The 27,600-nt window shown below is 36.6% G+C and overlaps 1 protein-coding gene across 1 annotated transcript in view; it reads right to left on the bottom strand.

Annotated features, from left to right (window-relative positions):
- Positions 1–27,600, bottom strand: part of Cerkl (ceramide kinase like) — an 86,685-nt gene that overhangs the window by 46,246 nt on the left and 12,839 nt on the right. The window contains 1 exon segment of the mRNA XM_042688227.1: positions 4,194–4,436. Coding sequence (XP_042544161.1) covers positions 4,194–4,436 — 243 coding nt within the window.

Below are 27,600 nucleotides of genomic sequence, written 5' to 3'. Positions count from 1 at the left end.
GTCCTAGGGCATGGTCTCTAGGCCTGGGCACTGTCCCTGAGCTTTTTTGTCCAAGGCTAGTGCTCTACCACTTGAGCCACAGCTCCACTACCAGCTTTTCTGGTGCTTCACTGGAGATAAGGGTCTAATGGATTTTCCTGCCCAGACTGGCTTTGAACCATGATCCTCAGATCTCAGCCTCCTGAGTGGCTACATTACAGATGTGAGGAACCAGCACCTGGTTAGAAGCATAAATTCTTTAAAAATGAAACGCATACAAACTACTGTCATAACAAAATGCCATATTTTTATAGTACCCTAGTTGTTATGTTTTCTACTTCTCTTTATATCTGATCCTATGAGAATTAGCTATTCCGTGCTCATTGTGTGTTCTGTTTTGTGAAGTTTATGTGGGGTTCAGTGTTTGATTTTTCTATGTCTGTGCACTCACTCTTGATACATTTTTCCATGATGTAAATTGTTAGAGAGGAAATGGCTCAAAATATCAAACTACCATTCCTCTGACTTTTTCTTCTAAATTTTACTATATTTTTATTTATTTATTTTTTTTTTGTCGGTCGTGGGGCTTGAACTCTGGGCCTGGGCGCTGTCCCTCAGCTCTTCAGCTCAAGGCGAGCGCTCTACCACTTGAGCTACAGCGCCACTTCCGGTTTTCTGGTGGTTTATTGGAGATAGGAGTCTCACGGTCTCTCCTGCCCGGGCTGGCTTTGAACCGCGATCCTCAGATCTCAGCCTCCTGAGTAGCTAGGATTACAGGCGTGAGCCACCAGCGCCCGGCTACTATATTTTTAAAGCCTATAGTTATCTGGCTATGTTGTCAGCTTCAAATTTCAAGTGTTTGAGAGTTGTTCTCTTCTTCCTTCCAGTGTTGCCAATTTGTTCTTTTCTTAAAATGTCATCATACCTTTTTCATATTTATGGCACACAGTATAAAATATAAAAGACAAATCAGTCAAGGTTTGACTATCTTCATGTTTTCACATGATAAGAAAATAAAGTGGGGGTGTAGAAAATGTAAAAACTAACAAGAAAATATATCTGTACATATGTATATATTTGGGATATAAATATCTATGCATCCATCATCCCCCCCTTGCCCTAAACTTAAATTTGCCTCAAATACTAAATTCTTTAATTAGAAACATTAAAGGCACTGTTAACAACTCTCATGTGCTATAGCTCCATCAGAAAATAGCAATGGTGGATATAAGGTAAGACAGTAGCATACACTGACCTAAATTCAAAGACAACAGAGCCTGGCAAGACTAGAAAAAGGAGGCAACGTTCTCAGCTCTAACACAAAAAGACTGGGAAGGACACAAAGCTTCCCCCACTCAAAGAATAATGTTTTATCCAACCGAATTTGCCTCTTAAATGTTAAACATTTTAAGGATTATTCGAATCTGAGAGTGAAAATAAAACACTAAGAAAACTTAAAAAGGAAGTGCCAATAGGATGTAATGATTGGCAGAGAGCTTTGAAGCTTGGGCCATTCACTTGTATGCAACGGAGATGACCCAGCACTTGTTGAGGGGTGTGGTGATAAGAAGGCACGTCTCTGTGTCTACGTGGGTACAGACCTTGAGCCATCACTTATTTACACAGTCTGGTCTTTCCTCCATTTTCTTTTTCCTCCATTTTGCTCACTGCCATTGGTTGATCTGAAGAGTGACTCTCAAGACTGTACCACTTTAACCACAGCTCTGTTTCTGGCTTTGTATTGGGTAACTGGAGATAAGGGTCATGGATTTGCAGTGCAGGCTGGTTTTGAACTGTCATTCTCAGCTCTCAGCCTCCTAAATAGCTTGGATTACTGGACTAAGCCACTAGTACCTAGCAATACATTCATTGGCTTTATAATAACAAAATCACTCTATGCAAGCCAGGCGCTGATGGCTCATGCCTGTAATCTAGCTACTCAGGAGACTAAGATCTGGGGATCAGAGTTCAAAGCCAGCCTGGGCAGGAAAGGCTATGAGACTCTTATCTATAATTAACCACCTAAAAACTGGCAGTGGAGCTGAGGCTGAAAGTGGTAGAGAGCTAGCCTTGAGCATAAAAGCTCAGGGACAGTGCCCAGGACCTGGTTCAAGCTCTCTGATTGAAAAATAGATAATTACCTCACTCCAGGACCAACCTGGAGAATATGACCCTATAGATTTTACTGCCTCCAACTCTTACCTAAATCAAAAGAATGAAAGTGACATTTGTCGATTAAATGGGAGTGCTGGTTGACCCATTGTGATGACGAGATGTACAGGACAGTATGTTGAAAATGAACTTTACAATGTCGGGGGAGAGGGGGAAGGAGTTGAGGATGTGGGGAGGGAAGTGATGGTAGGGGGAAAACAAAGGAAGGGTTAACAATGCTTACTATGAAATGTACTCATTATCCTACTCATGTAACTGTAACCCCTCTGTACAATATTTTTATAATAAAATATATAATAATAAAGAAAATGACACTCATAGAGAATGACAGTCCAAAAGAGAGGTAATTTATTTATCTCTGTAATTTCTCTACATGTAAACCCTAGATCAAACCTGCATATCACTCATTAGACTAAATATTTGGACAACAACTTCAGAGGGTTTTGCTCTATTTTGGTTTTAACAAGTCCCTCTACTCTAATAACATTGCTTTTACTGAATTGAGCTTGGTTGTAAAGTCCTCTGCTTATTGCTGTTGGTTTTATGGGCGAGATGTACTAAAGAAGTTGTATAAACCAGCATTTTATAAGCCCCCTGGGAGATTTTCTCCAATCTTCAGTGCAAAGAAGAGTTTGGCTCTCCTAAAGAAATGGCACAGTCTTATTTTATGGACCATGTGAGTCTTAGGAATATCTAGTTTAATTTGATTGAAAGCACTAATTTTAATTTTAACTTTTTATCTCTTTCCATATAAAATACAATAACAATAGTATAAAATATTCACAAGTAAAGTGAAATGCTTTTAGTTAATGACACATTTTCTCTGTTTGCAGAGAGATAAACTACAGTGTGGCCTCTGTTTTTTCCTCATTGAAAGATTCAAATCTCTAAAGATTTTTAAAGAGGCTAACAAGGAAACATGAGACTATTTAGTAATAGAGTTTCCAAGGACTAATGAAATGACTTCAATTTATCACTGGTTGATATAACTTTAGCAGCTGTCTGCCATTGGCCAGTGTGGATCCTCATGGTTTTCATGATCAATAGTACCAAAGCTGGAAATGTCTGACAGTACTGTAGACCTACCCTTTGGCATCCATTTTTGTCCTGAGTCATCCAATACCAAATTTTACCATCAACTACCCAGATTCCTCTACTATATTCAATCTGACAAAAAGAATGAAATAGGCTTAAAAAAACTTGACTTGTAAACCTATTGGGGGGAGGAGGAATCAGATTTATAATCTGAAATACCAGATTATATTTTGACCATATTACTTCTAGAAAGCCAAATTACATTTATCTATTATTTTATTTAGAATTAAATAATAATAGTAAGTCTTAGATATTAAACTTTAGAAAAAAATCTACCTTATTGGAGAACTCTCTCACTACTCCTATAACAATTATCTATGAAATTTCTTATTTTCAAATATCCACTAGATATATGCACTGGTTATGAATGTTTGGCTATAAGAAAAATAAGTTCTGTGAAGTTGAGATATAAATTAGAAAAATAAATGTCTCTAAAAAGCTTACAGTAAACTAAATTATTTTAAGACTCATATCAGATTTGTAAATGTAGTCATTAAAAAGCTAAATAATAATTCATTACTCTAATATCAAAATCAAAGTTACTGTATAAAACCCACAGATCAATATCCTTTTGAAATATTTATTCAAGAATCTCTAACAATAGCATACAAATTCAATAGCAAATTATAGTATAGAATAGTATATCCTGACCAAATGGGATTTGCTCCTGGAATGCAAGGATGGTTCACCATGAGAAAGTCAATCACTGTAACCACAAATTGAAGAGGAAACATGATCAATTGATGCAGGAAAAGAATTTGACAAATGCAATGTCCTCTCATGATCACAAGACAACAAACTAGAAGGAGGTACAAGACTCCTACACAATCAGATGTTCTTATACCCATAAATGTGATATGTTTACATTAAAAATTGACATCAAGGAATGTATGATCATTAAAAATTCTAAGGAATGTATGATCATTAAAAATTCTGTGAGTACTTACCTGCCAGAATTTTTTCCAGCTGTCTAAACCATATGTCACAGTGGTCTTCACTTAAATTGATAAGATCAAGTGTAGAATCCTTCAATTTATTTTGCTCCTTTTTCAAGCAGATGAAAAGTGTGATACCTAATAAAGTACCATTTCCCTGCTGCTTAACAAAACAACGCCGTTTCAGTTTTACAGAGAATATGTCCTTCAGCTCAATAAATTCTTCTTTGCACTTCAACTCACATTTGGAATCACCTGAAAAAGAAATTAGATTCTCCTCTCAAAACCTTTGTGTCCATATTTAAAATATATGGATAACAGAAAGGCAGAAATGCTTTTACATTTATAACCTTAAGGCTTGTCTTTACATCAGTTCCTTCAGGAAATGAGAATGGAAGAAAAGAAAAAATTAGGTCTACTTTCCCAAAAATGGTGGAAAAAATCAGTTCCCTCCCATATAAAACCCATAATATTCAAATTCAGAATACTCAATGTTTGAAGAATTCCAAGAATACAAAGCCATATTTTAGTAATAACAAATAAATACCATGCAAAGAGCTTCTAATACTAGCAAAGTGAAGTGATATCACTGACAACAGTGCATTTATGACAGAGTGGTGAAGTCAACAGTAAAGGAGAAGAAATGTACAGGTGAAGCCCGAGTGAGGAAGCATATACACAAAGAAGACATTGATTGCTCTTGGGAGAAAACAGTATGAATTACTACATGGGAAAATCCCTTTTAATATTTATAGGACTTAAAAAGCAAAGTGGCATGGAATTTTAGCAGTAACCTTTAACCATGGGCGAAAAATTGTTGTTTCAACTAGCATTAAAAATACGAGTGTTTTCTACTTAAAAACAAAGGGCTTCACCAACTTCTGTTTCTGATCAATAGGGAATGATGGGCCAATTTTTTCTTCCTCCTTTAAAGAACCACAATAGCACATGGACACATGAAGCAGCCATGCTGTGTGTGTGTGTGTGTGTGTGTGTGTGTGTGTGTGTGTGTGTGTGTGTGTGTGTGTGTATGTGTGTGTGTGTGCCAACACTGCAATTGGAACTCAGGGCCTCACACTTTTGTTGGCTTTTTGACCAAAGGCTGATGCTCTACCTCTTACATCACATCTGGCTTTTTGCCACTTAACTGGAGATGAGTGACTCTTGAACTTTGATTTTGTCTGCCTTTGCTGACTTCAAAACAAGACCTTCAGATCTCAGCCTGCTGAGTAGCTAGGATAATAGACATGAGCCCTCACATCTGGCTCTGATTAATCTTTTGAAAAGAAAAAAAGAGAGAAATACAATCTCATAATACAAATCAATATTCTTAGTTTAGAAGTTGACATAACCGTAAGTTAGAAAAGCTCTAAGTGAAAACAAAGCAGATATGAAGAGACTAAGATACTTACCTAAATAACTACTATGTCCTAAAGATCCATAAAGAGGCATCACTCACAAAGACCAAATGGATACTAATATTTACCACATGACACATATAATCTAGAAACACTTTTCAAGGAAAAGTACATTAAAAGACCCAAGCTGGCAGTTCACAAAAGAAGAAATGTAAATTGACCAGTGAGCATATGAAAAAGTTCACCCTAATTAGTAATCAAAGAAATGCAAATCAAAACAACAAGATACCACATTTTGCCTTTTAGGTTGGCAAGAGATCAAAAATAAGGTTCAGTGATGGTATAGCTACAGGGAAGCAGCCCCTCGCTGGTGGAAGTACAGAAATGGTAGCCACTGGAGGACAAATGGAAATGAGTATCAAAAGGTTTCAAAATGTTAATTGCAGTGATACTTAGGATAGAAATAATATTTGAAGCAACACTAGTTTTCTTCAGTGGGAAAATGGATGAATAAATGATAGGCCTCCTCTATGTCTCTTCAGTGAACAAGTGTGTGAACTATTATTCTGCTCTGTAAATATACTCATGCTAAGAATGAGTATTAACTGCAATAATACCATGTTGCAAAGATATCTGGGGGATTTGATCCCACGTTTATTAAAAGAATATTAAGAAGAGAAAAAATAAAAACAAAGCAAAAAAGTACACAAAAGCTTTAAGATACTAACCTATGAAAGGAGAGAGATGACTAGAGGGTATGGGATTTTTTTTCTTACAAGCCTTCATAACTTTTCCTTTCCAATAATCAGATAATCAGCACTATTACAAAATTATGTTTAATGTTGAAAAGAGAAAATGCATGGTTTTTATCCAACAATTTATATCAGTAATTTACCATAAGGGAATAAATAATACGTACAATTGAGCCAAAACAAAATTTACCCAAGCTTTTGCTCAAGGCTAGAGCTCTATCACTTGGGCTGCAGCTCTACTCTCAGCCTTTTTTTTTGATTGTTAATTGGAGGTAAGAATCTCAAGGACTTTACTGCCTGGGCTGGCTTTGAATCCTTATCCTCAGTTCTCAGTCTCCCAAGTAGCTCGGATTACAGGTATGAGCCCCCCGTACCCAGCTTACCTAAGCATTACTTGGGTGAAATTTAGAAATAATCTAGACATCCAAATATGATGATTAATAAATATATATGCATCATTCACATTCTGAGGACAAAAGAGAATATGCCTAGGAGTGGTAGACAAAGGCTCAATAGCTATGGACAGGTGATCACATAAAATGAACTCCAAGAAAAGGAAACAAGAAACACTTTTAATGATCATTATTCCTGTTTTTGTTTTCTTCTCATTTTGTCTTGTTTGTGTGTGTTTGGGAGGGGATGGGAAGGCCCATAAAAGGTGGAATAAGGATGAACAAATGCAGCAGTGGAGCCCAAGGGACACGACGTGAAAAACAAACTGTATATTGTGGATTGGGACAGGAGGGAAAAACCAGAGAGAGCAAGGGAAAAGAAGGCTCTTCACCTAATTCATATAACTGTAGCCCTTCTGAATATCGACTCTACAATAACAATAAAACATTTGAAATTTACAAAATGAAAAATGTGTATTCTACATAACACATTTATTTTTATGATATAATGTTAGCACAATTATAACATGGTACTGAACAGAAAAGTGTCTAAAGTAGCACAATGCAATTCTACTATTGTGTTGTATATGTTTATTGAATAAATACTGTTGGTGTAATAAATTTTATACATATATAAATATTCATGTGAGTACTAGGGATGATAAGAAGATTGTAATTTTTCCCCTATGAATTTCTAATTTTTTTCTACAGTGAAGATATTGTGATTAACTGATATTAGTGTCTGATCATTATTTCTGATCATTCTACTTGCTTTAATTTACAAGTTCCATCCATTAAATATTTCATGAACATCATATTTTACATGCCAGACATTGACCTAAGCATGTCTCATGTAGCAACTCATTTAATCCTTACAAGAATCCTATGGAGTAGATGTGTTTCCCTAAAATAGAAGTAACTTATGACAAAGAAGTTCAGTAACTCTCCACAGCTGTATCTGTGGTCGGGCAGTTGCTAGGTCTAAAGTACAGTACTCAAGCTTCTCTCTATCACAATTCCTCCACAAGATTGAGCTGATGCCAGGACTTGCTTCAAGGAAACGCAGTTGTCAACCCTCTCGTCATCATTGTGATTGTTATTTATTGAGGTTAAAACTGCATAGATTTTTAACTTAAATTATCAGTTGTCTCTTAGAATTCCATGCACCATTCCTTAATAAATCCGTCGTGATCACTGTTCAGATATTTGCTATTTTTGCCTTTCTAGGACTTTGGTAAAATATCCATTTTTAAATATCTGGTTTATTTCTTTCTATTTTAAGGCTTTCTGAGTTACCTATATGTAATTAGGAACTGGGGAGTGCAGTTCAATGATAGAGCTTGCCTAGCATATCTGAAGCCCTGAGTTAGAACCTCAAAATCACAAAAATACACAGACACACACACACAATATTTGCCTGCACTAACAAGAGTAAAAAAATTATCTGTATTACCATAAGACTAAAAATTAAGAAGTAGCTATTTTTGACAAATACGGGCTGCGCTTCTCCTTTAGAGCTTATGATTGCTCCACATTGACCATCCTCTACCCACTTGTGTTTTTCCCCAAAAACAGTTTTTATTACATCTATATGAGCAGTGGGCCAGCTGGCTCTGCTCTGCATGGCAGCAGAATACTATCTTCCAGACTTCAAGGAAGGCCAAAAGGGGAGACTCTCTGGTTTCTTGATGGAAAGCCCTCAGGCTAACCTCAGGAAAGGTCAAAGGTTCTGCATATTAGCTGAATGGATGAATTAGAAATTTAATGCCATTTTTTCTCCCTATCCCCAAATACAAAACACTCTTTGGACCCTCAGCATATACAAATACTAGGACAAACACTATTAAAGACCAGAGAAAAAATACACCCTATGTTATGATGCCTACTGTTTAGAGTCTACAAAAAAAAAATGACTACTTGTCTAAACCTTTTGTAAGATGACCTCAAGAATGACTCTGAATTATGTCACTTTCCAGATAAATCAGAAAAAAAGCTGCTTTTTATACAGTATTTATCAAGGCTGGAAAACTGTTAGGTGTTATAGCTCTGTTTCAACTCCCCCCTCCAGGACAGTTGCCATCTCGGCCAACTCTTGTTGATGGCACTTTCTGCCACAAGATAAACAAATGCTCTCATAATTAGATACAAAACCACATTTCTGTGAATAACCTAATAGCCACCTCCCCACATCCATACTTACTTCAATGGATGCATTTTACATATTACATTTAACTTCATGCTAAAACAAACCTTTGTTAAAAATAGAAAAAGAAAGAAAGAAATCCATCTTTGATATCATCAGTTTAAAATACAGAACTCATCTGTAGAGAGTTCTCTGCAAGTTACTCAAGTTAAATCCCTGCAAAGGACATATAACTTTGCTTAGTGGCATGTGGCTCCTTACTTGAAATCTATCAGTTCCTTAGTGTTCTATTGGTGATACTAGCTGGTGCAGATCATTAACTGTCCTCTCACATTACTTACAGAGATACTGGGACCATCTGTTCTTGCAAGGGATTTAAGTACACGTCTATTGGATATTGGGCTATTTTTTAAATTCAGCACCCACTTCCTATTGTTGTATTTTGAGGGAGAAAAGTCAATTTAATTACAGGGAATAAAAATAACCTATCCTGGCAGATTCCCCTATCACCATGAGAGCAAAGTAGGACCTGCTTAAAGTAGGTTGCAGTGGTTAATAAAGAGAGTAAAACAAGAACTCTTAAGAATATTTAGCAAAGGTTTAATAAAAATAGAACAGTGAATGACACTTTTAAAAATATTACTGTAAGCCTAGGGCTTGTCTAAATCAATCTTGGCACATCTGTCTGATGTAGACCGTAAACAGGATTAGAGCTGGGTTTATCTGCTTGGTGCTAATTGTGCTCACAGTTTCTGCACATGTCCACCTTGTAAAATACTGCCTGTAAAACAGCCCTTCCTGATAGACACCTCCCACAACAGAGTACGCGCGCGCACACACACACACACACACACACACACACACACACACACACACACTCACGGATATTAGATGGTGAAGCAATGTGAAGTCTAATAATTTTTTGGCTCTTCAGAATTACTTACCTAATCCCCTAATTAAAAATACAAAATTCTGTTTGAATACACCACATACTGAGATAAATCTTTGAAGCAAGGGACCAATAAATTTGAATACACTTTAATTGTAAGAATAAAACACAATTTAATTGTTAATAATCAGGTTAAAATAGGATTTAAACAAATGGGGCTGTTCCTATAGTTGGGGGAAAACACATCACAATGTTTTACTGTCCTCCAGGTCTATGACATAACAGCTGTTAGCAGGAAAGCTCAGTAACTAAATACATACACTTACCAAGAAAGACAGTGCAAAAATAGTACTCCTCCCCAGTATAGAAATTACACAGGAAATTTCTCTCATCATTCTCAGGGAAAATTGAGAAACTGCCAATACAATACCAAACCACTACTGAAATGGTAAAATAAATCTAAATTTTTTGCATTGGTTTGGGTTCTGAAATACAAATAATAAAAATGTTAATTCTTTATTCAGAACAACACTTGATGCTTATTATGTAAGATATTAGCAATTTTGAATTAGATAATTTGTTTAATCATAAATAATATGCAAAATTAACATTTAAAAAGAATAGTACAGGTGAACATTTTAAGATGTCTAACTTCCAATCATTATCTTTCTCTTAAAGATATAACTTATTGGTGCTCTAAGAATCAGGCAACTCTGAATAATCAACTATTGTTCCAAATATCTCCCAATAGTAAAAAGTATACAGATACCTAGAGCACTATTTTATGCAGATAAATACTTAGAAGAAATTCGAAACTTAAAACAAGTGGTTTTTTTTCTTGCTATTGTTTCTAATATATTTATAAGGAGATTTTTTTGTTGCTTTGTATGTACCTCCCCCATGGTATAACCCCTGTTTTCACTGTATTTGATGTTGGTATAATTTGGAGAGGAGAAGGGAAAAAACAAATTGTTTAAATAGGGATACAGGTGGACCCACTGCGACAATGAGATGTACAAGATGCTATGTCAAAAAACCAACTTTACAACTTTGCAGGGGTGGGGGTGGGGAGTGTAGTCTTGCAGATAGGAAGATAGGATGGTAGGGGGAAAACAAAGGAGGAGGCAACAATGCTTGATAAGAAATGTACTCATTACCTTGCTCATGTAATTGTAACCCCTGTGTACGGTATTTTCACAATAAAAACTTACTTAAAAATTTTTTTTTAAAAAGAGAACACTTTTAATGCTTATGATAAACTATTGTTCTTAGTGTGTAGTTACAATGGAGATAGGAAGTCAAGGCAATTTCTGTAATGCTATGGAATTTCCCAATTGTCCACCATGTTGACATTTGTACCCATGAAGAAAAAGGGAAAGTAGTGTTTTATATATATTAAGACACTGACTCTAAATTTTACCAACAGACACTGCATTCTCCACTTCTCCAAGCTGTTTCACTTAACGGTGGTGGATGGACAAGTAGCACTATTACTTTACAAAATCTCTTCCTTTGTATAAAGTTCTTTTTTTTGGGGGGGGGGGGGTGTCCAGTCGTGGGAACTGAACTCTGGGCCTGGACACTGTCCCTCAGCTTTTCAGCTCAAGACTAGCACTCTACCACTTGAGCCACAGCGCCACTTCCGGCTTTTTTTTTTTCTGCTTATGTGGTGCTGAGGAATCAAACCCAGGGCCTCAGGCATGTAAGGCAAGCGCTCTACCATTGAGTCACCTTCACAGCCCCTATGTATAAAGTTCTTTTTTTTATTTGTTGGTAGTGGCATAGGATACACACAAAGCATTTCTGTTAAAAACGAAAGTAAAGATTCTGTTCAGGAGAAGCTGTTGTGTACACCATTTGAGATGCTGACAGCCTGAATGTTTTTCATGGAACACCTTTACTTTTATTTAAAAGATACCAACAAAAGCCAGGCACCAGTGGCTCACACCTAAAATCCTAGCTACTCAGAAGGCTGAAATCTGAGGATCGAGGTTCAAAGCCAGCCTAGGCAGGAAAGTCCATGAGACTCTTATCTCCAATTAACGACCAGACACCTGGAAGTGGAGCTGTGGCTCAATTGGTAGAGTGCTTGCCTTGAGCTGAAGAGCTCAGGGATAGTGTCCAGGCCAAGAGTTCAAGCCCCATGACCAATGGGGGGGGGGGGACTATCAAGACAGATTATAGTATTCTGAAATTCGAATATTTGCCAAACGTTATCTGGAAGAATGAGTAAAATAAGCCAGTCAAAGAAAGCTGGAGATACAGACCAGGTCAGTGATATAGCAGTTATCTAGTTAGCATTTGCAAAAGGGAAGGCAGGGAGGAAGGGAGGGAGGGATGGAAGGAGGGAAGGAGGGAGAAAGGAAGGGAGAGGGAGAAATATGGAGTAAGGGAGGGTAGGAAGGATGGAAAGAGAAATAGAAGGGAGAGCAAAAGAGAGAGGGAAGCAAGAAAAATTGTTGCCAATAGTAAAATACAAAATTTCAAGTGAAATCAGAGTTATGTGTAACTTGTAATTCCCCAATGAGTTTCTCAATCCTGAAAAAATTTTCTGATGGGACTGAATTATATTATTATATCTTCCCTTAAAATATTATATAATAAAATGTGCCAATACTCTGAAGCTTTGTATAATTCAGCTAAATTTTCCAGATGGCCAATATAGGATGTTATAAAATCATGCATGAGAAAAATATCCATTCAGTGAGTGAAGCACAATAAATTTTCAAATAGACTCTAAAAGTATATTTGAAATGCTTTTAAATTTCATTATAACTAATTAGTACTGGATAAGTTTTGCGATAGTACCAGAGGAGACCAACAACCATTATGGGAAAATATTATTAAAAAACACTTCCTTTTCAAACTGTACTCTGTGTGAAACTGGATTGGTGTTAGTTACTTCAACCAAACTAATGTGTTCACAGCAAACCAAAGGCAGAAGCAATTGGAGGAGTCAAGTTAGCTGTCATCCCTTAAGCCAGAATTAGAGATTTGTAAAAATACAAAATAGTAAGGAGAGTGGAACGGCCTTTTTATTGTTTTAAGAGCAGTTATTTTAAATTTAAATGTCATTTATATTAACATGCAGATCATTTATTGATAACATTCTAGTGGGTTTTTTGCCATGTTAAATACCAAACAGAGGACCTTGAATGTGCTAGGCAAGCACTCCACTACTGACCCACACCACCAGCCCTTTAATTAATATCTTAGGGGTATTTATTTAATTTCTAGCAAAGTATCAAGGAGTGTGACTTACATAAATAAAACCTGATTTTCAATAGTTCAGATACTTTTTCTTACTATTTAATGAGTTAAAGATATCCTAAGATCAAAAGGTTTGAGATTACTTGGTACATTTCTTAATAGTATTAAGAAAACACAGCCTAAAGCTGACAATAATTTTATCTTTTGTCATTTCATATCAGCTAATTAACATCTTATTACATTATTGTATTTTAGACTATGCAAGAAGCTTATATTAAATCTGAAAAACAATGAAATAAGAGAACAATTCATAATATTTAATATTCTAAGGCATGACTTCAACACACAATGTGATGGAGTTTAATGTGGTATATTTAGTGCCCTTCAGATAGGGCACTGGAGTGCCACTTCTGCTGGGACCATTCATTGCCTGACTTTGCTATCTACTGATATGTATCTATTTGTGTTATTTTACATGTGCACATCTATCACTGTACTTAAAAAAATAATTATTCATGGGAGAGAGGGATAGCTTTGACAAGTGCACAAACTGAAAATATGGCCTTAATGGATTTTTACTCTAATAAAATCTACTTACTTCTTTGGCATCAGCAGACATATGTGTATCCATTTGTAACTATCATTCATATATGTTCATGGTTCAAATATAGTTCATAAAGTTCACGAACAATTCCTCATAAGCCTCAGCACTATGATCCTTGGCCTTCTCTTTCCAGTTCTCAGCAATTCACCTTAACAATACCTTCCTCATTATCCTCATCTCTAATCTCTGTATCCCAGCACCTAGCTCAATGTTTCAAACTAAGGCCAGTCCTACAATAAATGTTTGATAGCAAATACAGTCAGTAACAATCAGATGATATCTTAATTATATTATGTGCATTTCCACCTCTAGACCTTTGCTCCTTCATTTCCTGGCAAATGGAAAGCCTTCTTGTCTCCAGGTTTTTCAAACATTAACCAACTGTCAAAGAACATTAAGCTATTCTTCCAGGAAACATCCTTCATGTCTGAGTGCCTCTGAATCCTACCAGCCAGTCCTACTCAATGGATTCAATGGCCACATGTCAGAAGTTACTAACTTACACAAGTTTTTGAAAGTCATATATATGTACATTATATATGTGTATATGTATGTTACATATTATATATATATATATATCATCTAAGGTTATATATGTATTTGTTACACACTAATGAAATGGTGGTTTAATACTGTAGTTGTAGAGAGAGGTTAGAGAATGAGACTGTAGTAGTTTCTTCAGTTCAGCATTTTCAACACTTACTATCTTCCACTCGCTTCTAGGCATGTGTTAAAATGCTAATGTTATTGTAACTCAACTTCCACATGCAATTGCCTATATGAGAACAATACACAACATGTTCTTAATCTTTTTTATTAATAAGATTTTTATTGTGAATAAACCATACAGAAGGGTTACAGTTACATGAGCAAGATAATGAGTACATTTCCTATCAAGCCTCTTTGCCTCCTCCTTTGTTTCCCAAAGTTGTAAAGTTCATTTTGACATGTCTTGTACATCTCATTGTTGCAATGGGTCCACCTGTATCCCTATTTAAGCAATTGGATTTTTCCCATCCCTTCCCCAAATTATACCAACATCAAATACAGTGAAAACAGGGTTATACTGTGGGGGAGGGACATACAAAGCAACAAAGAAATCATCTTATAAATATGTTAGAAACAATAACAAGAAAGAAAAACCATTTGAGTTCTTATCTATTGGGGTTCATTTCGCCTAACATCAACTTATTTGACCGTTTCTACTTGACTCAGACATATACTAGTTATTGCAAATAAGGGAAACCGTGGGACCTAAGTTTCTTTGGGCCTGGCATATTTCACTTAATATAATTTTTTCCAAGTCTTTCCATTTCCTAACAAATGGGGCAATGTCATTCTTTCTGATAGAGGCATAGAATTCCATTGTGTATATATACCACATTTTCTTGATTCATTCATCTACAGAGGGGCATCTGGGTTGGTCCCATATCTTAGCTATGGTAAATAATGCTGCAATAAATATGGTATTAATCTTAATTTTTACCACTTGAGATACATCACTGACCATTTTGTTGGCATTTCATTGTTTAGATAGTTTTCTTGCTAACTTCCAAGGCTAGGTTTGAATTCTCAATCCTCCTGAGTCAATGAGTTATGGACATGAACCACTATGCTTGGTTGCGTTCTTACTTTGTTTTGTCCTGGAAGTTGCCAGACTATGATACAGGCCATAATGATAGCTTCTGTTGTTAGGTCTAAGGACAAAGTCTGATTATGAGCATCCATCATAGAAAAGGCCTTTTCATCTCTTAATCAACACAACTCACTCTTGCTGTCTTTGGAAGTTATCAAGGAAGGCTACATTGCTGTTACCTCAGCCATGGCTGTCAACCTATGCAGTGCTATACAAGCAACTCACAGCAGTCATAGTCAGGGATATTACATTACCCTTTAGATTACACCAGAAGTTTTGCCAGAGACAACAGAAGACATGCTATATCACTTCTGTTCAATTCCTCCCTTAAAACTCTCACTCATCCTAAAACAAGAAGTTTTTCAGAATAGCTATTCAAAGTCCAGCAGAACTGAAGTTGATAGAGACAGATGGGTGCTTATGGAAGGGCACAGAAACAAAACAGAAATTAAACAAGTGGCAATTTTCACCTGAGGAGAAGGATCTAAACAATAGAACATTTCCCCAAGGATTTGAAATAGCTAGAGAAAGAAGCCTAAATCTTGTCCATCCAAAGAAGCACTAGAAAATATACACCTGACTTAAAGCACCTACTTTCCTAACACCAGGGATAGAATAAGGTGTCAGGTCAGGGTGTCAGGAAAACAAGAAAATGAAGAAGTGCCAGAATCCACATAAGCACGCATCCAAAAGGCACTTATATGTAATTCAAGTTGTCCTAACGAGTAATCATGAACATTAGTTTAGTCATTTGATAAGTATTTCCAGGCTTAGACTTACTGGAGACAAAGGCAAAGTGATAAGCTATTTTGATATGTCTTATCAGAGGTTTATTTTGAAAGTTCAACTTAATAATGCTCAAGACAAAGTTCATGTTTATTTTAATATGCTAGGCACATGCGTGATAGGAAGACTTTTTCCTACCATTCCATGTATGTAATCAATGAGTATGTTCAGTTTTTTTGTTTATTTCCAGAATTGAAAAAAAAGCTCATCAATACAATAAAAAAAACACTGAGCAAACTAATGGCTCAAGCCTGTAATCCTAGCTATTCAAGAGGTTGAGATATGAGGATCTCAGTTCAAAGCCACTTGGGGTCAGAAAGTCTATGAGATTCTTATCTCCAATTTCCACCAAAGAAGCTGGAAATGGAGCTGTGGCTCATGTGGTAAAGTACAAGCATTGAGCAAAAAATTCAGAAGTGTCCAAGCCCTGAATTCAAGCCCAAGGACCAGAATGCACACACAAAAATCACAAAACGCTAATAAAAAAGCCAGAAAGAACTCATCTATAAAATGTAATCAAGTTTCCCAACTCTCAAAAATATTTAATTATTTTTAGTTATACTCAGACAAATGTCAGGGCAAAAGGCTTTGTTTTAATAAGGTAAAAAATTTATGTGTTAATAAAATCTTAATAAATATATACTTCATAAATTATGCTAGTCCATTGATAAAATTTGGAGTTCTAGCCATATAAAATGTGTTACTCTACCTACATATTTACAATCAAACACAGTTTTAAAAGCCATTTTGGAGTAGAAATGAGAGGAAGTCAATTATTTTTTTCTGAAAATGTCTTAAATTGATTCCAACTTTGGTATTAATATCAGTTAAATGGTTTTAATTTGGCATTCTACATATATGGAATTTATACATGTGTGTTCCCATTAAAAGCATGTTCCAATTAAAGTCTGCTTTTAAATAGTTTCTTCTCACAGTCTTTCAGCATAGTTTCTACCACATTATGATAAGAGGCCAAAATTCAAGAAGAATGTAGAAAATGTTAGTGTGAAATTTTAGACAAAACTTAAATGTTCTGGTTTAATATGTAGCATGTAAATCAACATAAAGTAGTTTATAAGATTACAACAAGCTATTTTCCCCTCTGGGCTGTAATACTACTGTCAGGTTCTTTTTTAGAAAGATAAATTTGATATCAATACGATGTGACACAACTGCATCAAACCTTAATTTCACTCACAGTAAGAAGTCACAGGATTAAATAACACGGTGCAGTCTTTTAGAAAAGTTTATTGCTTCCAGATGGATTCAAGTTTCCTTTCAGCCCTGATTACATCTAATATGCACAGGGTGCCAACATTATAAAGGACAGAGTCAAAAATATCATTTGTATAGGTAGCCAGGGGCTGGGGAGGGGAGATCTTTGGTTTCTAAATAGGACCTATGAATCAAGTTTTGACTATTTTTTAAGAAATTACAATAAACATTGAATAAAAAAGAAACATTGTATTATATGGATGTGGTGAATGATGGCTGTTCCACAGAAACACACAATTCTACAGTAACTAGCTATAAAATGACTCCTAGCTCAGGCTGCACACTCGGTGCCCCCCTATGGGGCTCTGCCATGTGTCCCACTGCATGGGGTGTGCTACCAAGATGCCCACCTGTGCATGTGCCTGAAGATGCTCCATTTCACCATAGAATATAAGCCCAGTAGCTTATTCAAAAACACTAACTACTGAAAGGCATATTTGCTAAGTTGAAAGCAAATAATCACTTGCATTTAAAATGTGGTTGCATTTACTGGTGCACTGAAGTATCATTGCCATAATAAATACAGTCGTTTTCATAAAATGCAAAACAACAAAGTTCTCCTTGTAATATGAATTAAAAAATAAAATTGCATCTGCTGTGCCTAATCTGTGGGAATTAAAAAAAAAAAAAAACATGATTGAAGGATTTCAATTAGTAGATAGGTACCAGCTCTTACAATACATTAATACTACCTAGCTCGATTTTTTTCTCATTGTCTTAAGATTTTAAAGGTGCTCTCTTGAAAAACATTATGCAAGTGATAAAGCTGACTATGATGTGTCCTTAAAACAGATTAGCAATTTAAATATAATTATGGCTCAAAACTATTAAGAAGAGAAGAATCAATTTCTAGAAGTACAGAAGATCAATCTTGGAGAATCATTTAAGAAAATGGTTCTAAGCTGGGTGTGGTGGCTCAAACCTGTAATCCTAGCCCCTTGAGAGGCTGAGATCAGGGGATCACTGCTCTAGGCCACTCTTAGAAAAAAAAAATTGCTGAGTACTAAGCTACTATCTCAGCCAGTGGCTAGACTTGATAGCCTATGACTGTTATGCAGCTATGAAGACAGCACAATTACGGGATGCAGGGTTGCAAACTTATCCCAGGCAACCCAGGGAAACACAAGTAGGAGGATCAAAGTCCAGGCTGACCAGGGCATAAAGTGAAACTCCACCTCAGAAACAGTCAATGAAAAATGAGGTTAAATTGTGGCTCTGAGGGTAGAGTGCCTGTCTAACAGGTACTTCAAACTCAATCCCCTAGTTCAAAGACAGAGAGACACAATCATGGGGAGGAGGGCAGAAGAAGAGAGATGTGAGAGAAAAGGGGAGGTGTATCATAACTCCTACTCTAGCCTAATTTTCTCCTATACATTCTCATTCAAAAGAAAACACATATAATCATTGCACTTTACTACCTATTTTTAGAGAAAAACGAATTCCTTAATGTAAGGCATATAAATGCATGTTAAAATTTCAAGTTATATTTACAAAATAGTCCACTATCCTATTTTCCATTAGTTCTACAAATGATACCTAAAATTCATATAGGCGTTAAACATTTTTCATAATTTTTAGTTAGCAGTTTAAATTGTTGTGATATCCTTTGATTAACCTGTTTGAAAATGCTTGAATATACATGGCAATTAGAAAAGAATTAAATTACACTACAATGGGACTTAAAGTTAAATGCCAAATCAATAACAGATCAATGAAACAGATTGAACTGGTTAGGCTACTAGGCACTAAAGCAGATAATGGATGAGTCATCTACTGACAGAGACACATTAAGTACTTCTGATATTCTTAATACTAATAAGTGTTTGAGTTAACAGTCCCTCATCAAACAGTATTATTTCCAACAATGGTGAGCAAGTCTTTAACAGGCCACATTATCTTCAAAATAGCACATACTTGTGTAAAAATGATTTCATCTTTTATTTCTTCTTTTAATAATGTCTAATTGTGAACTTTTCACAGTCCAGATTTGCCTTTTAGATAGAGAACTTCCCTAACTACTCAGCAAATAACCATTGATAAAAGATGATGAGGGAACTACGAAAACAGACCATGTGAGTAGAGTTCTAGGATCATTCATCTATAATTGCAAAATCAGTAAAATTGAAGATTTCTCATTTTGTTCTTAAAATTTTTAGCAATAAAATCCTACGCTAACCCTATTCTGCAGCAAAACTAGACCTTAACCAATAACATGAGTTTTATTTTTAGCAATATTTCATCCTGAAATATTATGAGGTTTTACCACAAAATTGTGTTATGTAATGAATCATCAAGTGCCCATGTTTGTTTCCTAAACTGGGAAACAGAAAATTTAAAGATATTATGCCAAGAGAATACTTGTGGAGTTTATGGAACAGAAAGATGTGACTCGTCAGCCGGGTGCTGGTTGCTCACGCCTGTAACCCTAGCTATTCGGGAGGCTGAATTCTGAGAATCACGGTTCAAAGCCAGCCCGGGCAGAAACTTCCGTGAGACTCTTAGCTCCAATTAACCACTAGAAAACCAGAAGTGGTGCTGTGGCTCAAGCAGTAGAGCACTTGCCTTGAGCTGAAGAGCACAAGGTTAGCGCCCAAGCCCAAAGTTCAAGCCCCATGATTGACAGATAGAAAGAAAGAAAGGAAGGAAGGAAGGAAAGAAGGAAGGAAGGAAGGAAGGAAGGATGGATGGAAGGAAGGTGTGACTGGTGTTTGTGAAAAAGGGTAAAGGGATAAGACACAAAAATGGAAGGTTTAGAGGCAAGTAGGCTAGCATTATACTAGATAGAATCACAAGTAGTATGGACTTTGAATACTTCCCTAAACAAGGAGCAGAAGAACATGATCTGAAGTACAGTTTACAAATAGCAGCCAGTTGGTATATAAGAATAAACTAATGGGGACATGGTTAGAGACAGATAGTAATGAAGATAGTGAATATCCAGGTGAGAAACGATGGTATCTTGATACCAAGGTGGCAATAGAGGGGTTACTCAATTTTGCATGTATTAAAAGAAAGAAATAACTGGATCTGTTGATGTCTGGATATAGAGCAAGTGGAGTTTGTTATATAAGTTTTTTAGAAATCAGTATCAAAGTTGATACTGATGAAGGCCTTAGAAGCATTCATGTGAAATTCAGAGGTGAGGCTGGGAAGGTGGCTCAGTGGTAGAGCACTTGCCTTGCATGCCTGAGGCCCTGGGTTCGATTCCTCAGCACCACATAAGCAAAAAGAAAAAAGCCGGAAGTGGCACTGTGGCTCAAGTGGTAGAGCGCTAGCCTTGAGCTGAAGAGCTGAGGGACAGCGCCTAGGCCCAGAGTTCAGGCCCCACGACCGGACCCCAAAAAAAAAAAAAAAAAGAAATTCAGAGGTGAGGCCCAGACTAGAGATATACATGTGCAAGTTAACAGATGTTAGAAGCCAGCAACTAGCATAGGTTCAGATTTAGAGAATGGAAACAGACACTTAGAGGGCAGAGGGCAGACACAGGGAAGAAGTCTAGTAAAAAGACTGGGCAGGAGACTTGTGGAATAGGAGGAAAACAAAAAGAATGACATCTTAGGAGGCAAGTAAAGAAAGTTAAATGAAGTGAATATGTAAAATATATCCTGCTAGGAAATTGGAAGAGGAGCAAAGAAATATAATCTTTGTGTTCTATAAAGATGATCTCAATTTGTGCTCATAATAGTTCTATATGGGAAAAAAGGTCTTACATTAGTGGAAAGTAAGATAAGTGGTATTCAAATGATTTTAATGAGAAGACTAGGATTGTTTTTTGTTTTGTTTTTGTTTTTTTTTTTGGTTGGCCATGGGGCCTGAACTCTGGGCCTGGGCGCTGTCCCTCAGCTCTTCAGCTCAAGGCTAGCGCTCTACCACCTGAGCCACAGCACCACTTCCAGTTTTTTCTGCTATGTGGTGCTGAGGAATCAAACCCAGGGCCTCATGCATGCAAGGAGATCATTCTACCACTGTGCCACCTTCCTAACCCAGGCTAGTATTTCTTGATTGTCAAAGTTTATCCACCTGTAAGCTCATACAACTTCCTATCAACATAATATATAAAATAAATAGCTTTTGAGATAATAGCATGTTGTTCCCATAAAGTGTGCTGGTGTGCAGTTGGGCCATAGATCACTAATCTTAAGACAAATGCCTTACCATATGAGCTTGTTATCTCATCCCTAAAATAAAAGTAGTATAATGGATTAATTCATGCATTTAACAAATGTAGAAGAATCCTTAATTTGCTGGGCACCTTGTCAGAAGTTAGAGAAATAGGGTGAACAAAACAAGAATGGAATTTATTCTCTAGTAAAATGAGAAAAATAAAATCATGTATTTATCCAATATTTAGCTTTAAAATTCTCTAATAAGTATCAAACATTAATAGACAAAAATTTTAGTTCTGTGTAGTACAAAGAGGCTTGGGTCCATCACATCACTGAATGTTTATCATAAAATGGGTGCTATTATTATATTCCATATTGTAGGCTGAAGACAAGAGACAGATAAACTTAAAACTCCATAGTTGGGTACTCAGTCACATAGGGAATAGCAAAGCTCAACTCTACCAATCACTATCAATAATACAAGGATATACAATTATAAGACTCCATTTTCCCAGTATTTATCTCTCATGCTAAGTATTACTTTATCATTCTTGATAGTCATCTGAATGTTCAAAATGAGAAATAATGAGAAGCAGAGAGGAAAACAGAGGTACAATGAAAAATCTGCAGTAGAAAAGAACTTCCATGTAAATAAACCATAAAAGCAAGAAAAACTAATGTAGAAAAGAAATCAAAGGGCATAGGAGGGAAAGAGAAGAGCAGCCATGGAGACTGTGACTGGGGCCCCTGATTCATCAAGTACCACTTGCTTGCCAGGCCTGGACATTCCCAGAATTCTCTAGCAGACTGGCTTCTTCCCTTCTCTTGCTAATTGTCCAACCACATTGTTCACTGAACAATCCTAGTGGGAAACTCAGGTCCTGATGAACCTAACAGTAAATACGCTTCCTAAAAATTTCAGAGAAAAGCTCTCCATACTCAATTCTGCTTTTTTACTATAACTATATTGGAAAATAAAAATTGTTTCTAAGGACAGGCCCTTGGAAAAAGAGGAGACTTTTTTATACATATTTGAAGAAAACAATGCAGCAGAATTAGGGTCTTCCTTTGACATCAGGTATCTCCTGCTAGCAGCAGAAATACATGGACCCTCTATGTCTGGGAGACTATTTATCTTCCCTTACTTTCAAGAGAAAATATATAAAAGTAATTTTGATTTTTACTCTGGAGGATTATGCATATAGTTAGTGTTTTTTCCTGATAAGCGTGACGATTTAGAAATTATTCTATCTATACATGTAGAGACAAAGAGGTATATCTTTCATAGATAATCTATTTTCAATGCATTAGTATCTACTATGCACCAGGTGTTTTCTGACAAAGATATCAAGGACTTAAGGATGATTATATATGGTTCTTTTCCTGTAGCCGTTCAGTACATTTGGGAATTGAGGCAAGGTAGGTAGATAGCAAACCATCCTGTGAAACTTTGGCAGCTTTTTGCTTCCAAGTTACCGCTTAACAGGAGTCATCTTGAGAATCTCCCCTAAAGTAGCCTAGAAAAGCCTCTTAGTAAAGAGAAATTAATGGAACCGATTAGAAGAAGAAAACTAAGAATTGAGAAATAATATGTAAAAAATACAAAGAAAAGCCGGGCGCTGGTGGCTCACGCCTGTAATCCTAGTTACTCAGGAGGCTGAGATCTGAGGATCGCAGTTCAAAGCCAGCCCGGGCAGGAGAGACCATGAGACTCCTATCTCCAATAAACCACCAGAAAACCGGAAGTGGCGCTGTAGCTCAAGTGGTAGAGCGCTCGCCTTGAGCTGAAGAGCTGAGGGACAGCGCCCAGGCCCAGAGTTCAAGCCCCACGACCGACAAAAAAAAAAAAAATACAAAGAAATATTTGAAATGTAAGATTAAAAAATAATAAGTGACCAGAAGTTGACTCCTGTTCAAAGGTTACTTTCATTGTTCCTGCCAAGGTACAAGTCAACTTATATTCATCCCAAAGAGATTTCTGTGCCCTACTCAGAATGGAAACTTTTGTACCAATTCTAGTCAATAAAGGGACAAAACTTTGCTCACCATCACTTGCCTTCAACATCTAAAATCTTCTCGGTGGATCTTGGATTTTGCTGGGCCAAAAGAAAGGCATCCTTACAGTGTGACAGTGACAGAACTCTATATCCTGGTCCTGAAGAGTGAAGCCCTCAGTGTTGCAGTAAATGTGCCAATGCTGAAATGGGCTATTCCTCTTCTTCAACGTCTCAGCTCTCAACAGATGTGAGAAGAAAGACATTGCAACCATTCCTAGAAGGGCCTGGTAGGCATCTGAAACTAGGTAATGGCCTATCTGCATAATCACCATCAACCATACAAAGACATGCTGATCTTCTAAGACAGTCAATACAAGATAGGAAGTGCTATTGTTTCAGAATATTATCATAGTCTAAATAATGCCTCCCCATAAAATTTTTCATTTATGTTTCAAATTTTTTGAAGGGGAAATAATGTACAAATTTAGGTTGAGATGACTTTGGTGGCAAGTGTAAAAACAGACCAGACCACTGAGAAACTCAATTATTTAAACTCAGACTCAAAAATCATCACAATCAACTTCTAAGGTTTTGGGGGCTTGGAGTGGGGATGGTAAGCCCTTACCAACCAGTAAGGGCTTTTGCAATTTTGTAAATGGTTTAGAAGATAGCTTTCCAGCGGATGACCAGATAATTCTTCTATAACACACACATACACAGTAGCTCTATCTGATCCAGCAGGAAACAAAGGAGGGTGCCTATCAGGGCATTGGTGGCTCATGCCTGTAATCCTAGAGACTCAGGAGACTGAGATCTGAGGACTGAAATTTGAAGCTAGCCCAGGCAGGGAAGTCAGTGAGACTCTTGTCTCCAATTAACCACCAAAAAAGGGGAAGTAGACCTGTGGCCCAAAACAGTAAAGCGCTAGCCTTGAGCACAAAATCTCAGGTACAATACCCAGGCCCTCCCTGATTTCAAATCCTATGACTGACAAAAAAAAAAGAGAATACTTTAAGATGCCATTAATCTCAGAAACTACAGAAGCTAAGGGGCAGGTACCAGTACCTATGACTGCATTGTCTACATTGTTCAAGTTCTGGGATAGTGGGAATTCACAAATTGATTATTTTGTTTAAAATAATTTCATTAAGAAATGAAAGCAGCCAGATGTGGGTGGTTCATGAATCCCAGCTACCCAGGAGGATGAGATACCTGAGGATTGAGAATCTGAATCTAGCCCAGGCAGAAAACTCTGTGACTCTGATCTCCAATAACCACCAAAAAGGCCACTTGAGCCACAGCACCACTTCCGGCTTTTTTCTTTTTGCTTATGTGGTGCTGAGGAATCGAACTCAGTGCCTCTGGCATGCAAGGCAAGCGCTCTACCACTGAGCCACCTTCCCAGCCCCCACCACCAAAAAGGCCAGAAGTAGAGCTATGTGTCAAGTGGTAAAGCACTGATCTTGAACAAAAATACTCCGGGGCAGTGCCCAAGCCATGAGTTCAAGCCCCAGGACCAGCACAAAATAAATAAAATAAAAAGTAAAGAGATGAAGGCAGTAATTTACAGAGGACATGGTTCAAAGTCTCAGTATCAATATAGGAATCCTGAAATCTCTTCCAAAAAGTTATTGTAAAAACTTTCAAACATGAAAATAAAGAGTTTAAGCTAAAACTTACTCATTTATTTTAGTGTATTTTAGAATTGTATTTTTTCCAATAGCTGCGTGCAGTTACTATTTAAGATTATTAGAATGTAGTCCAGGTAATTACTGCTGAGTTCAGCAAGTTAATGCCCTTTGTTTGCCAAATTTTTGTTTTCCCAAGAACTAGTCTCACTATAAAAGATGTGTTTCTAGGATACATATAATTATGCTAGGTATAACATCTGTTGCTCTGTATTTTTAGAGCCTTAGAAAACCAAGATAAGGATGTAGTTCAATGTCTACCATATGAGGAATGGCTGAATAAGAAAAGGCTTAAATCCTAAGATGATGTTTCAAAAAAATAAGTGTTCATCAAAAGTTGAAAACAATTTTAACTATTTCCAAACAGAACTAACTCATTTGAATTCTTGTTTACATCATATCTGAAATGGTTATTACATCATTTTACAACGTCAAGACTCCATAATTCTGAAAATTATATTGCTTAGGATTTCATATAAGATGCTTAGAGAATTTTCTACTTCAGTGATCTTTTGGAAGCAGATCATCTAACAATAAAAATAAATCACTTATGATCCAAAACAGCAGCAAATATAGGTGGCCTCTTTTCATATTACTCCCTTTGAAAGCACAATGGATTTAGATAACAGATAACAGGGTACAATTGTAAATGTAGGTCAGTAATTCTCATTACGCTGAAAAGTGAACTGCTCAGACTGGAATGAAGCTGAGTATTATCTGCCTAAGTCGCTTCTCTATGTGGTCTTTTAAGGTTGCTCCTAACAACCTTGGCTTGTAGCTCTCAGCACTTCCCAACATGCAACCTTATTATTTACTGGCAAGATAAGGAGATAAGTGACATTTATTTTAGTACCAAAATACAAAGTAAGTAATTAATAGTGAGGGAATCAGAGAATTATCTGTGCCCAAATATCAATAATTATGGAAAAAACTCACAATGATAAAAAATTACATTAACTATCTAATGTTAAAATTTTCATGATAAAAACTAACAACAAAAATACAGCAAGTCATATCAAGTGAAAGCTGCTAAAAAAAACACTTCTCTATATCACACTTTCTGTGGTATTCATTATATTCCACTAACTGTGAACATTATTGCTGCTATTTCTCCAGTCCATAACTAAAAGATTGGTGCTTGTGCTACATTTAGATTGATAAGAATGGCAAGTTCCACAGAGATTTAGAGCCTATTCAGAATGAGAAAAAAATAATCTATCTCCCAAGTCATTTTACTTCACTTCACTATCCTAGTGACTTTTGGTGTTTCATACATGTATAAGGCAAATAACTATATATTAAGCAGGTTATTTAACTGAAATCAAGAGTCTCACCTCCCTCTTAGCAGGAACTTGTAGGGGCAACAAAAGCTATTGTCAGGGTTGGAAAAATTTAAAGGACTCTAGTAATAAATTCACCTCTTAAGATTAGATTATATCCCCTAAAAATCATATGTTAAAGCTCTAACCCCAAGGTGACTATATTTGATGATAAAATCTTGAAGGGATGATGAATGTTAAATGATGTCTTAAGGGTGGGAGCCTATTCTATCTAATAGAACTTGTGTCTATGTAAGCACAGAGATAATTAGATCTATCTCTGAGCCTCTGTGTAGACACAGAGTTAAGATCATGTGAAGATACAGCAAGAAGTCAGCCACCTCAAGCCAAAGAGAGACGCCTCACCAGAAACCAACCTGAATCAGGATGCTGGTGGCTCACATCTGTCATCCTAGCTATTCAGAAAGCTGACATCTACAGGTTATAGTTTAAAGTCAGATGGGGTAGAGAAGTGTATAACACTTGTCTCTAATTAGCCTGCAAAAAGTTGGAAGTGGAGCTGTGGCTCAAAAGGTTAAAGCATTGACCTTGAGAAGAAAAACCAACTGAAAATGCCAGGCTCTGAGTTGAAGCCCAAACAGGGGTACAAAGTGGGGGAGAGGAGAGACAAAGAAAAAAGGAAGAAAGAGAATGATAGAAAGAGAAAAAAGAGAAAGAGAGAGAGAGAAAGAGTAAGAGAAAGAAGGAAAAAGAAAAAAGAGAGGGAGAGAAAGGAAAAAAGAAAAGGAAAGGGAAAAGAAAAAGGAAGGAAGGAAGAGAGAGGAACCAGTCCCCCTCATAGCAACTTGATCTTCCAACATGCTGAAGTGTGGGAAAAGTAAATGAATGTCAGTTCTTAAGCAGCTCAGGCTGTTATGCTATTATGAAAGGCTACTCACACAATCCTTTCTCATTTTGTCCTCTATGTTTCTTCTTCACTATTTCTAAGATGTCTTTACTAAGGGCTTCTTGCCCTGTCATAAAATAGGGAGCACATGATAAAGAGAAGCAGGTCATTTCCCATTTCACTTCCTTGTTCTAACATTTCCACATTTGCACACTAAAGGATATTGATGTCAAAAAAAGAGGAAAAATCTTTAAACAACTGGCTAGTTCATGTTAAGTGTAACATTAGACTTATATTGGTAGGCCATGAATTTATTTTAGGTAACAGTCCCACAAGATAGCAAGGCACAGATAAAGGTAATTGATAACTCTGTTGTACTATTTGTAGGTATCATTTGTAAGTTATGTCCCACATTGC

Source organism: Dipodomys spectabilis, unplaced genomic scaffold (assembly GCF_019054845.1).
Source record: "Dipodomys spectabilis isolate Male_0828 unplaced genomic scaffold, ASM1905484v1 ptg000115l, whole genome shotgun sequence".
NCBI classification, from domain to species: Eukaryota; Metazoa; Chordata; class Mammalia; order Rodentia; family Heteromyidae; genus Dipodomys; species Dipodomys spectabilis.
Note: the sequence above shows the minus strand (reverse complement) of the source record. Positions and strands in the feature narration are given on the sequence as shown.